Source organism: Poecilia latipinna, unplaced genomic scaffold (genome assembly GCF_001443285.1).
Source record: "Poecilia latipinna isolate Pla-1442-1.1 unplaced genomic scaffold, P_latipinna-1.0 Scaffold1101, whole genome shotgun sequence".
In the NCBI taxonomy this organism is placed as follows: domain Eukaryota; kingdom Metazoa; phylum Chordata; class Actinopteri; order Cyprinodontiformes; family Poeciliidae; genus Poecilia; species Poecilia latipinna.
In genome coordinates this window covers 47,264-62,118 of record NW_015113717.1, presented here as the reverse complement: position 1 = coordinate 62,118, position 14,855 = coordinate 47,264, and the positions used below count along the sequence as shown (strand labels likewise).

The 14,855-nt window shown below is 37.8% G+C and overlaps 1 protein-coding gene across 4 annotated transcripts in view; it reads right to left on the bottom strand.

Moving 5' to 3' along the window:
* Positions 1-14,855, bottom strand: part of LOC106959609 (low density lipoprotein receptor adapter protein 1-B) — a 61,566-nt gene that overhangs the window by 11,865 nt on the left and 34,846 nt on the right. For 3 of the 4 annotated variants that reach the window (XR_001427393.1, XR_001427392.1, XM_015052310.1), the window contains exons 3-8: positions 12,020-12,132; positions 4,504-4,618; positions 3,671-3,743; positions 3,405-3,491; positions 2,440-2,597; positions 1,563-1,597 (exon numbers count right to left, since the gene is read on the bottom strand). Coding sequence is in view for 2 of the 4 variants with exons in the window: in XM_015052310.1 (XP_014907796.1) it covers positions 1,563-1,597; positions 2,440-2,597; positions 3,405-3,491; positions 3,671-3,743; positions 4,504-4,618; positions 12,020-12,132 (581 nt within the window). In the remaining 2 variants the exon portion in view is untranslated. Of the gene's footprint in view, positions 1-457; positions 487-1,562; positions 1,598-2,439; positions 2,598-3,404; positions 3,492-3,670; positions 3,744-4,503; positions 4,619-12,019; positions 12,133-14,855 lie in introns of all 4 variants that reach the window. The other variant, XM_015052311.1, reaches the window with a different exon arrangement.

Below are 14,855 nucleotides of genomic sequence, written 5' to 3'. Positions count from 1 at the left end.
GAATCTACATTGTAGACTGCAATACACAATTCACATACTGGATGAGTCAGTTGGAAGTAGGACTTCATAAGCAATGATGCTTTCCAACTCCTTTTTCAACTGAATATAAATAGAAGTTTTATTTTTTGCTTAATTAATCTTCCTATTTTTTATTTTCTTATTTTTTTTCTCCATGACATTTGTTTCATTTCAAGTTATATCTTTATATGACCATAATTTACATACTATGCGTTTATATTTTTTATTTATTGTCTTTTTCCGTTTTTTTTTTTTCCTTTCTTTCCATTCTTAGCCAAACCTTGAAAATACTTCCATCATATTTCAGATTTTTCCTGGCTAACCCAGGAGGTCTAGGGATCATTTTTGTTACACATTGTGCTCACTGATGCACAGAGAGAATAATTACAAAGACATTATAGTCAATATACACTCAAAGTATCTATACATCATCCCTTACCAGTGTCTGCTTCTTCTACCTCCATATTGCTGCATGCCAAAAATAGAGACAAAACAAATCATAGCAATCTGAGCCAGAGGTAACTGATCACTCAGGTGATCAAAAGTGATTTCATAAAGAGGAAGAAAAGATTAATACTCAGTAAACATGCACATGTGTTGCTTTTATTCCGCCCTGGAATACATTCAAAACTCAGACGAAGCACAAATCACTGTATTTAAAAGTTAACTCATAACATTTCAATAAGTTTTAATTATACACACAAGTCTCTGCTGAGCCAGCAGCTATATGAGGTCAACATTCATTTAAAAACTCCCAAACCCAAACTGAATTGTTTAATTAAACCTACAAGCGCAGAATCCGAAGTCATTAATTGTGCGATCCGCTTGCCTCAGCCGTAAGCACAGACGCTCCACCTGAGTGACTTTCAGAATATTATGCCAAGAGGTGTTTTACACAGGACTGATTCTCGACCTGCGTGGACACTGTTCATTAAAATTACTTTTGAGCATCATCAGATGCAGCAGAAGCTGGAAACTACAAAACGTTGGGAAACATGCAATTAATAATATTTTACCACTGTCATAGTAAAATTATATGTTGAGACTCTATAACCTGTGGTGAGCACCAGCAAGTCTAACAGGTGATGAGATCCAAATTTTACCAACCTAAATTAGATTAATCAAAAATTACTTCATATGAAAACATTTTCCCAGTGTCGTTTGTCCCATATTGATATCATTGTGTCATCTTGGCTTTAAAAGAAATGTTCATATTACTTAATTATGCTTATTAAACCTCTCTATGCGTCTTAAAGGCAAACTCATTAATCTTATCTAATCAGTGCATGCAACATTAAACAGATACAAGTTGACATCTCAATGTGATTCAGGTTTTTAGTCTTTCAGAAGAGATGCTTGATCCATGTTGAGTTTTTTTTTTTGTTTTTTTTTTGCTGTAACTCTTCAGTGTCCTTTGATGCTTTCTCATAAATGACGGATTTAGGTGTTGGACTTTTTGTTGGAATGTCTAAATATCTTATTAATTAATTGTAAAAATGAACAGATTTAACTGCAAAATCTGTAGTCGTACATGGAAACGTTACCTCGAGAAAACATCATCGAATCCGTCCTCCACATCCTGTTGAGGCACAACAACAAAGTAGATCAATACAGACATAAAGTCCTGCAAGTCATAATCCAGCATCTCCACTAAGTCAGCTTTTTCCTCAGACCATTTGTTGTTCAAAAGACACATCGACTTATTTGTAAGCAAAGGCTGCAGAAATCAAACTCCAGAATTGGTCTTTCCTTTAGCCTTGTATCTTTAGGCACCATTTCTGCACCCAAATCAAAATTCGCACACATCAATCTGAAAATACAATATGGGGCGGATGTGAAAGAAGGGTAAACATACAAAAGCAGCATAAATAATAAACCAACTTTTATCCATACTAGGTAAAAATGTTCCAAGAGGAAGCACAGATATTTTAATAAGCACAGCGACATCTAGTGTTAAACATTTGCAACTGAATGAAGAAATTAAATCAACTTCACATCCTATGGCCAAGATTGCAGTTTTCTTTGCTTTAATCTCCACTTTTACTGATTTCCAGCACACGTTCCCTACAGTAAAATATACAGCTGTGCTTAGGACAATTAAGATTTTGGCTCAGATAAAACAATCAGCAGTTTTCTCAAGTCGGAAACTTGAACACAAAAAAGATGACATCTAAATACCAACTCCAAGCCCAAACCTACATTTGCTTCACAGGATATGATTTTGCTATGCAGACTGGAAAATCCTATTCAAATTGTTAGACATGTGAACAAACATTTTGGATAAGTAACTACTTTAGTCTCTGGGATCTAATCATGACAGTAAAACATGTTCCTTTGTGTTCTGTCAGTGGAAAAAAAAAAAAAAAAGTTTCAGGCATCGCTTGTTGCTTCCCTTTTAGTGGAGTTAAGCTGGTTACATACCCACGAGTCATGTTTAATCGGACGTCTCCGGGTGAGGTTACTGCGAGGCAACGGCGAGCTAAGAGAAGCAGAGAAGAAGGGCCTCCGGTGCTTCTCCTCCATCGCGGTGGGCTTATGCACCAGTGAATGTGACGGGGACTGCAGGTGCGAATGGGAGGCTGACGGAGATCCAGAGAGGACAGTTGGAATCAGACGAGGGAATAAATGGGACAGAAAACATCCAGGCAAAACTGAAGAGAAGTCAGACTTTGAATCGGTGCTGTAAAAACATTTACTCCCGTACCGATTTCTTCTTTGTTGTTAATGTTTCACATCGTCACATAAATTTTAAATTTAGGGTTTGGGAAAAAAAAAAAAAAAAAAAAAAATGAACAATTAAGTGGTAAGGATTTTTTGACCCTCTGAGGAGCCAAGAACATTTTGACCTATAAATGTCAAGGCCAGTACAAATTTAGAAACTGCTGCTAGCCTTTAAGAGTTATGGTTATTCATAATTAGGGTGATTTGTTTTTCTGAATGTGAGGAGTGGCAGTTAAATTTGTGTAGGTCGGCGAGTACATATTCACAGGCCTCATTATGGTAGCCACATAATAACCTGTAAAGGTCAGTGAAGGAAGCATAACTCACTGCAAAGAAGCAAGAAATCTTCCAATATGTGAAAATGTCTGGATCTTATTTATTTATTTTTTTTTACTACTGCCGCCTTCGGCTCAAATAGCAATAGAGTAGGAAGATCTCTGTGCAAACTGGTTACTTGTTATCCAAGGAACCAGCTTACCCAAGTTAAAGTTCCAATAAAAAGTTTATTAAATGATAAGAAGTAATGGGTCCTTGCAACAGTAATCTCCTAAACCTACTGCCGTGTCTCGCTGATAGTATCTCATCTCTGACTGTTACTGCAGAGCCCAGTTTGTTGCACAGGAACACATGTAAGGGGACGTATAGAAAAAATATATATATCTCACCTGCCGGAACACACTGCATTTCTGTCGTTACCATCTGTCCATCATTGGCTGCGCAGGAGCAGCAGCTCCTTGCCTTCTTGTTTTTGTCTGCGCACAGAAAGGTTATTCTCAGAATCCTAAAATGGAAAGCTACAGTTTCATCATAATTTTATTTGAAATGTCCCAAAGACCAAGCAGGGCTTTTTTTTTTTTTTTTTTTTTTTTTTTTTTTTAAAAAAATTTTTAAAAAAAAAAATTAGGACGCATTTACATTGACACGGACTTACCTTCCTGAGCAATTTCCCAAAGATCTAATGCTACTTTAAATGCCTGAGCTACTGTTAAGGTCACAGCCTGAGCCTGGAGGAGAGAGAGAAAGGCAGGAAAGCAATGAAAAACGGCAGGTGTTCCTTCTCTTTCACATTAGTAGAAAACAATACTTGGCTATTGAAAAGAAACAGATGCATTTGTTGTGGATTTAAAGGATATAACAGAAGCCCTAGGACAAAAATCTGAGTATATGAAGTTGTGATATGTTTCTGTAACAGATGCTACTATAAATACATTTGACAACCAGATGGAACAGTCCAGTTGGAAGATAATTTGGCAGCAGAGGCTTTGCAAATGATTTGGAAGGAGCTGGCATCAAAGTCTGGAGTTATCAGCCATATGAAAGTCAGTTTAAGTGGTGAGGAGGCATAGAAGATGTTCCATAGATGTATTAGGCAGCATATTTCTAACTTGATAAAATTTGAAAGAGGTCACAGTTTGGGTTTGTAGGAGGCTGGGTAGTAGAGCATAAAAATGCAATAACTAAATAAAACCATCTATAAAAGTGACATTTTTACAGCAAATAATTTTTTTTTAACATAACAGATGTTTTGAATAAATGAGTCACTATTGACTAGAAAAACTTGTCAAAATTCAAAATGCCATTAAAAGGACTGCCACAAGATGGCACCACACAACAACCAGAGTCCTTTTCCTTCATTCTTGAGGGTCTTCATCTTCATCAAAAACAAAATTTCCAGACTAAGATTAAAATCCAGTAGCCTGCTGGTTAAAACCATCTACATGACTCTTGGTATATACAGGTGTTTGGAGGATTTTGCACACTTACAACTTTTCTTTTTTGGCAGAGGAATGCATGACACTCGAGAGTCTCGTTGAACTGGCTTTGGGAAACGTAAGCGAAGACCTTGTCCTGAGTTTTGTCTGCGGTGCAGTATGAGATTCTGCAAGACAGGACAGGAAAATGAAATTTGAAAAATGTGTGACCTAATCTTTAAATGTTCTGTTTTTAACAGATAATTAGCCCAAATATGTAAATTAATCACATATTAAGACAAGAATGAACAAACTGATCCCTAATAAAAAGGCGTTTCTATGCAAACGGAAATCTTCAATGTTAACCAACAACAGCAATACACATGTGCTTTTAAAATTATTTTATGAGTAATGTCAGCCAACTGAATAACTAACTGTGCAAAAGTGAAGTTGCTGAAAATCACATTTTTATTTGCCTTTTTTATTTGAAATTTGTTCCCACCAATAAATTGCAGTTTAAATTAGTTTTAATTACACAGATTTTTTTTTTATGCAAGTTACATTTCTATCCTAGCTACTGAATACCCATTTCTACTGGGTTGGATAATAACAGCAGTTCCTCCATCAGATGCCACATAAAAGTGTTTATTACATGCTTTTTGAACACAGATTATTGAATAAAAAAAATAAAATAGTAAACATAGAATGAGGTTGTAGTGTGAGAAAATTAATGTATTAAAAACTTAGCATGACAAACAATATAGTCCAACCTTTTATTAATCTTATTAACCACAAAATAAGTTTCTCAAATGAAGAACAGAAACTTTGGTTCAACTATCCCGAAATTTCAGTGCCAAACAAAAATGGTCTCTGGTGTCACCGACTCCACACTGGAAAAAAACAAATATGTTAACCTGTAAATGTAAAGACTCTAGCAGAGTCTTTATATTTAAGTTGATTGTCACAAATTATTGGAAAGGAATTAAAATAAATTTCATTCAGCTGTTTTAACCTCGGGGCTGCACAGTGGCACAGCTGGTAGAGCTGTTGCCTTGCAGCAAGAAGGTTCTGGGTTCGATTCCTGGCCTGGGGTCTTTCTGCATGGAGTTTGCATGTTCTCCCTGTGCATGGTGGGTTCTCTCTGGGTTCTCCGGTTTCCTCCCACAGTCCAAAAACATGACTGTCAGGTTAATTGGCCTCTCCAAATTGCCCCTAGGTGAGTGTGTATGCATGGTTATTTGTCTCTGTGTTGCCCTGCAACAGACTGGCGACCTGTCCAGGGTGACCCTGCCTTTCGCCCAGAACGTTAGCTGGAGATAGGCACCAGCACCCCTCCCGACACCACTGAGGGACAAGGGTGTAAAGAAAATGGATGGATGGATGTTTTAACCTCATACTGAAGCATCTGTGGCTTCACTTAGACAAATGGCCGCCAAATTTGCCATGTCAGATTTTAATCAGAAGCAGTATTGATCTTGAGTCACCATATGTTTCTATGCAAGGGTATCAGGACATGCAGCATGCTTCATGGTTGCTCCTTTAAACAGCTGCGAAAATGAGCCACAGCCAGCGATGCTCCTTTAACTTTTGTCACCAAGCAGCCTTTTCTTGAAAGCAGCACAAGGACAAGGAGGTGTTCTTTCTTCTCTCTCAAAATCTGATCTGGAAACCAAATGTCTAATCTTACGTCAACCGAGTCAGCGAGCAGGGTCTTTAAGAGCATCACTGTTGACGGCTGACACTGGATGACTGTCTGATCTGCCGTCATTACAGTAACTTGTAAATCGTGTGCAAGATGGATATCTGGATGGCTGACACTTATTTGCAGCCAAACTTCAAAGAGGAGAGGGAGGACAGAAAAAAAAAAAAAAGTAATTTTAAGATCAACTAACGAGCATGAAATCAGCAGTGCTCGCATCACTCCCTCTTATTTTGTTTGCCGGCTTGCAACACTGCTGCATGACCCACATTGCAAGGCCCAGGACACACGGCTCTCCCCACGCTCTAACTTATATTTGGGCTGTAATTGCGTAAAAAATGCATAGAGAAAATACTGAGAGGTTTGACCTATTTAAGGCTGAAAAATAAGCATGATGGCAGCAACTGCTGCGACTGCTCAACAGAAATGTAACTATTATAATAGTTAAACACTAACCTGCGTTCTGTTAAATTGCTATTAGGTTAGGAGTTTTTTTTTTTTTTTTTTTTTTTTTTTGTTCACCCAATCAGGGAATGCAGCCGTGGGGCAGACAAGGCAACATGTGCAACATTTTATTATACGTTTATTGTTCAACGAACAGTTTAAACAGAATGATGTAATAATCCAGCCTTACTACTGAAAGAAGACAAAAATGTTAAAATTTAGTGTTTGGAAGAAATTACTTGCCAAAAATGATTAATCAAATTATTAAGAATACTGTATCCAATATGAGTACTCGTAAACTATCAGTAATATTATTTATGGTATGATGTTTTAGCTTTCAACCTGTCAGAAAATAAATACGCTGAGTATATTTCATAGCTGCTACTCATTTGATCTCGGCGTTTCATGACTTAAGTTCTTTTAAGAATATTTTCTGACCTATTTTAGCATATAATTACCCAAACCATGTCATACTCATTTACAAAATGTATATATTTTTATATCTTGCCACTGCCTGTTTGAAACCATTAAAAATTTGCTTCTATTTGTTTATGCATTTTCACATTTGTGAGTAAGATGACAGAAGCTCAGGTCTTGTGTCAAACCAGGCAAATAGTATCAGACCGGAATAAATCATGTTGCTTAATTGTATTGCTAGTTCAAGAATATACAAACAAAAACCAAATCTACTGTATGTTCAACTAATTGGCATGCAATAAGGGAGTGCTGTATACCTTAAAGATGTGTCTACAATAAAATTAAGCTCTTTTTTATTGCAATCTTTAGTTTTTTATATAAACGTAAAAACTAATAGTAGTAATAGAAGGTGGTAGAAATAGGAAGTAGGTTACTTTTTTTTTTTTTTATAATCCGCTTTGCCAGAATGATGTTCAAACACAAAAATATGTTCTAATTTACTCATGGTTTAGAAAAGTAACTTACAACGGCACAGAAAGCGCTTTTTTTTTACACTTCTATTATAATATAAACACAAACCTTATGCCTGTTTTGGTGGAGTTGGCAGGCTTTTTCTGTTCCTCTGTGGATATTATCAACAGGCTTGAACAGGTTGACACTGTAAACAGCGCACATACATACCTGTCAGGCTAACTGCTCTGAGCTCAGATCAAAAAGTGTTTGAGTGGTTGTTGCAGATTTTTTCCTTTAAAAAACACAACAGTTTTGAAGGGAAGCACTTGTACCGGAGTGCAGGCGACAAAACATATTTACTGTTCATGTGCCTTGATTTCTTAAGCTGCTGTGGCGTGGCTTCTCATCTTACCACGCATGTTGGTGCATCTAAAATAGTATTTTACCTGGATGTAAGCATGAAGAAAAAAAAAAAAAGGTGATTTTGTCCAACATTATGCTGTTCCATTTGCAGCAGTGGGATGCATGGCAAAAGAAATGCAGCCTGTTCAAATGCACTTTTCCAAAACGGTTTCTAATTCAAAATCAGTATATTTTATAGTGTTGTCCAAGCTTAGTCACTCAAACTTCTCTTAAGTATCTGACCATCAACGCCAATTTAGAATGTAAACAATATTTGCTTAAACATGCATATTTTTATGCCCCTGAAATGCAAGACAGACACATCATTTTGTCTTTTCATACTGAATAAAAACTTGAGCATCTTGGATAAGAGTTGAAAGCTGTAAGCACAGTCACTCAAAGGTCACAAGTTGTCAAACAAGTTGTTAGATTCGCAGAACAGGCGAGACTGCCCATCAGACGGCGACGTCAAGCAGCCGGCATGCTGAGATGAGTGAATCATCTCATCATTTTCTGCATTATGTACCTTGGATTTAAATAACATTATTAGGCCAGTGGTATGAAAGCTTAGAAGGTGTTACAGATTTCATTGTGTGTGACAAGCATCATAAGTTTAATAACTTGTGAATGTGCAAAATATTAATCCTTGCCAGAACATCTAATCCCATCCGGCAGACAAATCAGTCATCAAAAACAGCTTAAATAAATATACATTTAGGATCTTTTCATAAAAATAATAAATAACTGGCACTGTTCTGAGAACACAAAAAGCATCAGTGTCCTTCAACTTGAAATAATCTAAAAAAAAAATAAAATAACTGACAGCATCACACTGGGTCTGAACAACATAGGCTGAGCTGTCAGTCTGCATCATATCTCCGACAGGCCCCTCTGGACCACAAGCCTTTGATCTTTTCTCAGTGTAGAGCACCGGTGTGTGAGGCAGAAAGTGAATATCATTGAAAATATTAAAATATTTACAGAACAAAGCCTTGATATAGAAAACCAGACATCAAAGCCAAAAAACATCCACCCAAAACACCTGCTGCGAATGCAGAAATTAACTACTTCTCTTCTAGCTTCAAGTCAACGTGGAAACATTTTTTTTAGAAAATTGTAAAAAGACAACAGTCTATGACACAAAAGCAAAAAAATATATATAATAATAATAGTTTCTGAGAACGTTCCTAAGCCCTGTCATATCCTGTAGCTCCAGAGCAGATATCTGACAGACAGTGAGTCAGAGCAATGTGCATCATTAAAAGGTGGGCTGTCAGTCAGCATTTCAGCTGGGCTGCGTTTTTCTTTTTTTCCCTGAGATCCGCCCGTTTCACTGATTGATATGCCGGTTGGTCACTGAGGGCCCTCATGGGAATATGAATGATTAACACACAAGCAGATGGAGGCTGCAAACACCCTCACAATGTTCCTCTCGCTGGGAGGATCAGTGTCGGCTTTTAAATGAAGGATGTTTTTATTTGAAGCAGGACCACTGAGGACTGTATTAGCTTTCAATATCTGGATGTAGTTCAGGCTCCTCACAGTAAATAAAAGCCTCACAAAGTGGTCAATACTCAGAATCAAACCAGGCAGTCTTTAGCTGACCCAGCAGACTGCCGCATTGATCAAACTCCCAAATCTCCACTTAGGAAAAAAAGGAGATCAGATCTTTGCAAACTCTAGTAATATTCATCACTGCTTCCATTCTGCAGAGCAAAATATGTCTTTTCTTTTACACCCATTTAACTTCAAACATAAAAAAGTATTTTCAACCCAATGTTAAACCCTTCACACAACTACAATATAAATTATTTCTTGTAATTTACATTTATTCATTTTTAAAACGTTTATAACAGAACTGTTACACAGCAGGTTAGCTCCAATATTTATGTATATAAAAAACACTTGTTCAATATAATTGTTGCTATTTTAACAAGATGCACTTGTGCACCTTATCCTTATCCTTGCTGACGATAAGCAAAATTTTATGGTTTCGTGCCCGTTCCATCACATGCTCGACTGAATAGCCGGTTACCTCCGTTACAATCCACAGCGGTTCCCGAGGTTCCCCTGCGATCGTACGAGCGCAGATCAGATTTTTTTTGACCAAGCGGACTGCATGTGCGACGACAGAACTCGTTAAAAAGATGGCAACGAAACACATTAAAGATAAAGATCCACTGTGACATGAAGAGATCTTTGTCCTCTACAGATTTCCTGTGTTTCAAATCAACAAACAAAAGGTTAATATCAGAGAAAGATTAGCTTTGAAATGAGGCTCAAAGTGAACTACCAGTATATGCTGTCAAGAACAAATACAAAGGCTGCAACATTTAACAAATGTATTTAAGGGACACTAAGTGGGGATGTGTGCAGTGGATGGAGGTGTATTGGGTGTGGGGGTCTCGTTTCCAGTGCAGTGCACAACGCATTGACGTCTGTTTTCTAGTCTACTGCTAAGCCGCTCCCCCCAAGGGAAACGACTCAAATTACAGAAAATATCAAATTAACACAACAAATACAAATATGCCAAATGTTTAAGTTGTGTACTCACAGGTACAAATAGAACAGAGCTATCTAGAAACTAAACAAACACACACACAGCTTGTGTATCCAAGTCTTTCCTTTTCGAGTTGCTATGCACTGTAAACAGTCTTGATTTGATCCTCTCTTATCTCTACACTCGCCCCTTTCACCCTCCGCTGGCTGTCTTCCCACGAGCGGTTTATGTGCAAAAAAATAAAGATACAAGGCGGAGGAGTAAGGGGGGCTTTCAGGGCGATGGGGGTGGGGTCTCATAAATGAGGATAAATCCATCCTCTGTAGGCCAAGGCACTGTGTGTGGCCTGTTTCCTTGTTTCAGAGTGTGGGCAAAGACTATGTCTCATGTTCGAATTGAGCAATATGCCACCAGTTTACTTGCGTTCAGAACCATTATGAAATATACGAAAATCAGAAAGAGGGAGATAAGGAGCCAAGCCATTCCACCTGGACAGGGTTCAGGCACACCTGATAAGGTCGATCTGAAAAGGATTTAGAGCGGTACGCATATACACACTGACTGTATCCATTTACATGCACACACATTATCTGTCTTCATCTCAAACTGGTTTAGCTGAGAACGACTCGAGGCCAGGCTAACCAGGCAGAGCGCCAATCAGTGAGAATTCAGAGTCCAAATATATATTTGGGTCAATCTTGTTTTGAAATGTTGCTTTGTTCAGGTCTTGGGTCAACGTCATGTTATTCTAAATACATTTTGAAGAAACTGAACTTGAATTTGAACTGATTCAAACCTTGGGAACCTTTTATGTAATGAGTCAAAAAGCTGCTGCAGTGCTTTGCAGAAGAATCTTCAACCCTTAAACTACTTTTCATTTACACACATATTACAAACGCAAAGTCAGTGTTTTTTTTTTTATTTTCTTCCATTTTATATTGCAGATAATCAGAAAATAGTAGTAACTCTGAAGTAAAAGAAAAATATATGTAGTTTTACATTTTTAGGAGTGAAAATCTAAAAACTGTGGCATGCACATGTATCTACCTCATCTTTCCAAGTATGTTTGCAAGGTTTTGTTATCTGGAGATCAGCATTTTATGTCCATTGTTCTTTGCAAAAATAGTTCAAACTCAGTCAGCTTGGCTGGAAAATGTCAGAGATCTTCAATAGGATTTGACTAAATATGAATGTGCTTTCACATAAATCAATCCAGCATACCTTTGGTTGTATGATATGGTTGATATCCATTGGAAGGCAAATCTCTGCCCCGGCCTCAAGTATTTCACAGCCTCTGATAGTTTTTTTTTTCTTTTTAGATTAGCCTTGTATTTAGTTTACTTCATTTCAACATCGATTTTCAAAGGTTTCCCTGCCCCACTTAATGACGCTGATACCACATTGATCCATTAAGGGTGTGATACGCAGCGTATAGAGATTCCCGTCTCAGTCAAAAAGCTACATTTCAAATATTACATTTAATTATCTTTCCACTTCAGTTGTGTACTTATTTTTTATTGCCAAGACCCTATAAAACCTGGGGAACATACATTAAAGTCTGCAGTTGAAAAATGACAGATGGTGAAAACACTTAAAGTGAGAACGCATTTCTAAGGCCCTTTAAATATTTGTTAGCGTCTGCTTTGTCATGTTTATTTTGTGACTGAAATGTACCTGTATATAGAGACATTCTCTATTAGATCTGCAGTCTCTGTGTTTGTGATGATTATGCCCTTTGGAGACACTGTCAGGGTTACTTTCCGAAACTTCTTGGCACTGGCTCTGGCCTGTGGGTGCGAGAGAGAACACAACACACAAAGATCAGAATGGGAAACCCCCCCCGCCCCCCCGACTTCAGCTACACAAAGAACTACTCTGTCAGACTGACTGAAATCAAAAGTGATCAGGACTTGAGAATAAACACCTGACAAACACCAAATTGTGACGATTTGCTTCTGAGCAAAGGCGAGCGACTCGCTGTGCCCCAGAAACATGCAGTGGAATTTATAAAAGGCGACAGAATGGGGGGAGGAATGGTGCAATGTGAAGCCCAGAGTGAGCTCTCCGGGTCGGGCTGGCAGCCATCGACTCCCCCTGCTGCTCTGCACCATCTGGGCTTTCAGCAAAATCAGTGGTACTGCTGAGCTTGTAGACTCCGAGAGCGCCTGTTGACACAGACGGTGACCGACGGTGACCGACCTCTTTACCGCACAATTACAACGCAAACAAGAGCAGTTTAGAGCCTCACTTAAACAATGACAGCTGCACAGTCACAGGAGGGACTGAGGAGGAAAACAGCTATGAGAAAGCAAAAAATAAATTAATAAAACAAGAAATAAATAGGAAAATAAAATTTTTAATCAACTGGTTTCACATCTATCAACCTTAAGAGGGGTTTGTGTAGTGGTATCTTTACTCAAGCAGAAACTAGGTCTCCTCAAGGTCAATTAATAGCGTCATGGCAAGCTGAAAGGGACCAAAAATCTCTTGAGATGATACAATGAAGAGCAGTTTCTGTTTAAGCCTTTATAACTTCCATATATATATATAAGTAATCAAAACGAGGGAAGGGCTGCATTAGCTGACTGTGCTGCTGGAGCTCGTTCATGTAGAAACATGGACAATTTCTGCTGCCGCGTTACAAGTGTCATGCCACCAGGCAAAAACCAATCTGTCAGCCTGAGATATGCCAAGTTCAGACTCTTTCTGTACGTTTGGTCCCGCTGCCTTGTCTCATCACGTCTGAATGAGGCGTGGAGCAAATGGAAATGTCCCAAATGTTTTCTGCTCTCCAGCTCAGGTGGACCGGTTTCCAAGGGAACGGACAAAGACAAAACCAGACTTTTTGTGTGTGTGGGTGTGTGTGTGTGTGTGTGTCTTGGTGCAAAATCATCTAAATTTTAATCCTGCCAATAGGCTTGATGCAGGCTCTACTTGAGAAGCAGAGGAGGTGTGATTAGACTGCCTGAGCAGAGCTGTTCGTTCTGAAAATAAATAAATAAATAAATAAAACCTTTGACAAAATATGAGCAATTTATTCTAGGTGATATGAATTGAATATTGTTGTCGGGGTTGTGTGCATGGTAATAAAGGAATTAGCAGGTGGAAATATGAATAAAATTTAAATGCCTGTTCGCATAAAACATGCAGGTGGCCGAAACCTTTAGATGTTTTGAAGGGGCTTAAATTCAGTAGAGTGCTAGCGATTTTGAACGCAGTTCTTTGAAAACTGATAGCATTTTGAATTGGTAAAGGAAAGCATGGATGGGAATCTAAAGCCGTTTCCTGTTGGCAATGTGTCAGATTTTTTGACTCGTTCCAAATTAGAATCTGAAATGTTGAATCCGACGTTCCTTCCATTCTTTATTTGAGGCCAATTAGTAGAAACGCAGGGTACCACAATATTGGGCATTGTTTGCATGTTATTTCTGGGCACACTCTACAGTAGACATGGACATCATGTGGCTTGAAGGCCAGAAGACCATCTGTGTCTTCTGTGACCTCAAATAAAATTATTTAAATTAATACTAAGAAAAACAGCATTCCATTCATGAATCCTGAGATGGGAAATAAAATATTGTGAATGTTAAAACTTCCAGCAAAACAACTCTTCTGCAATACACCAACACAAGGCAGCACATAATGATGCATGGTTTCCAATTGACAGGATCCATGTATTTTATTTGGCTTGTTTAAACGAATAGAATCCATCAACAAAGATTATCCTTATGAATTATTTTATACTCGTGATAAATGAATACCTAAGTAGCCTTAAAACAGGGACAGCATACCACTGGCACAACATTTGTTACGAATTATATCTTGAATTCAACTGAATAGTTGGAATTTCTCAAGCCTATATCAACAGTGGTTCAAGTTAAATCTCATTGATGAGCTTCAGCACTGAAAAGAGGATTGGACAGTGCTGTGGGCATAGCCACCATGGCTGTGAGCTAATCTTTCATGGTACAGTAGTGCGATTATGTCCATGCATTGACATTTTGCATTTTATTTAACTTTTACATCTGCTTCTTATCATGTATTGTTGCCCCACAGATGATGGAGTTAAGCCCATAGCATAAAATTATGCAGTGATATTATTCCCTTTTAACTCTTTATCAAACTACAGTGATAAGAAATTACCCTTGAGCATCCCAATGAACGGCACACATTTTAAATGTAAACATTACCTTATTTTTTTTAAGTCCATTATAATCCTCATGTACTGCCCTACCTCTGTTAGTACTGCATTTGTGTGACTTAATATTCAAATTAGGTTACACAGAGGAGCCTTTGGTTCTTGTAAATTCCTGCGATATCAAACTGCTAAAGCCACAATCTGCTTTGCCTGATTTGACTGGTGTCCCAGTTCTACGGCTTAATCCAGAGTCCCAGCTCCAAAACATTCCTACTTTAAAATTCATTGAAATTTGAGTTACAAAAAAAAAAAAAAAAAAAAAAAAAAAAAAAAAAAAAAACAAAAAAAAAACGGGTTAAAAAAAAAAAAGGA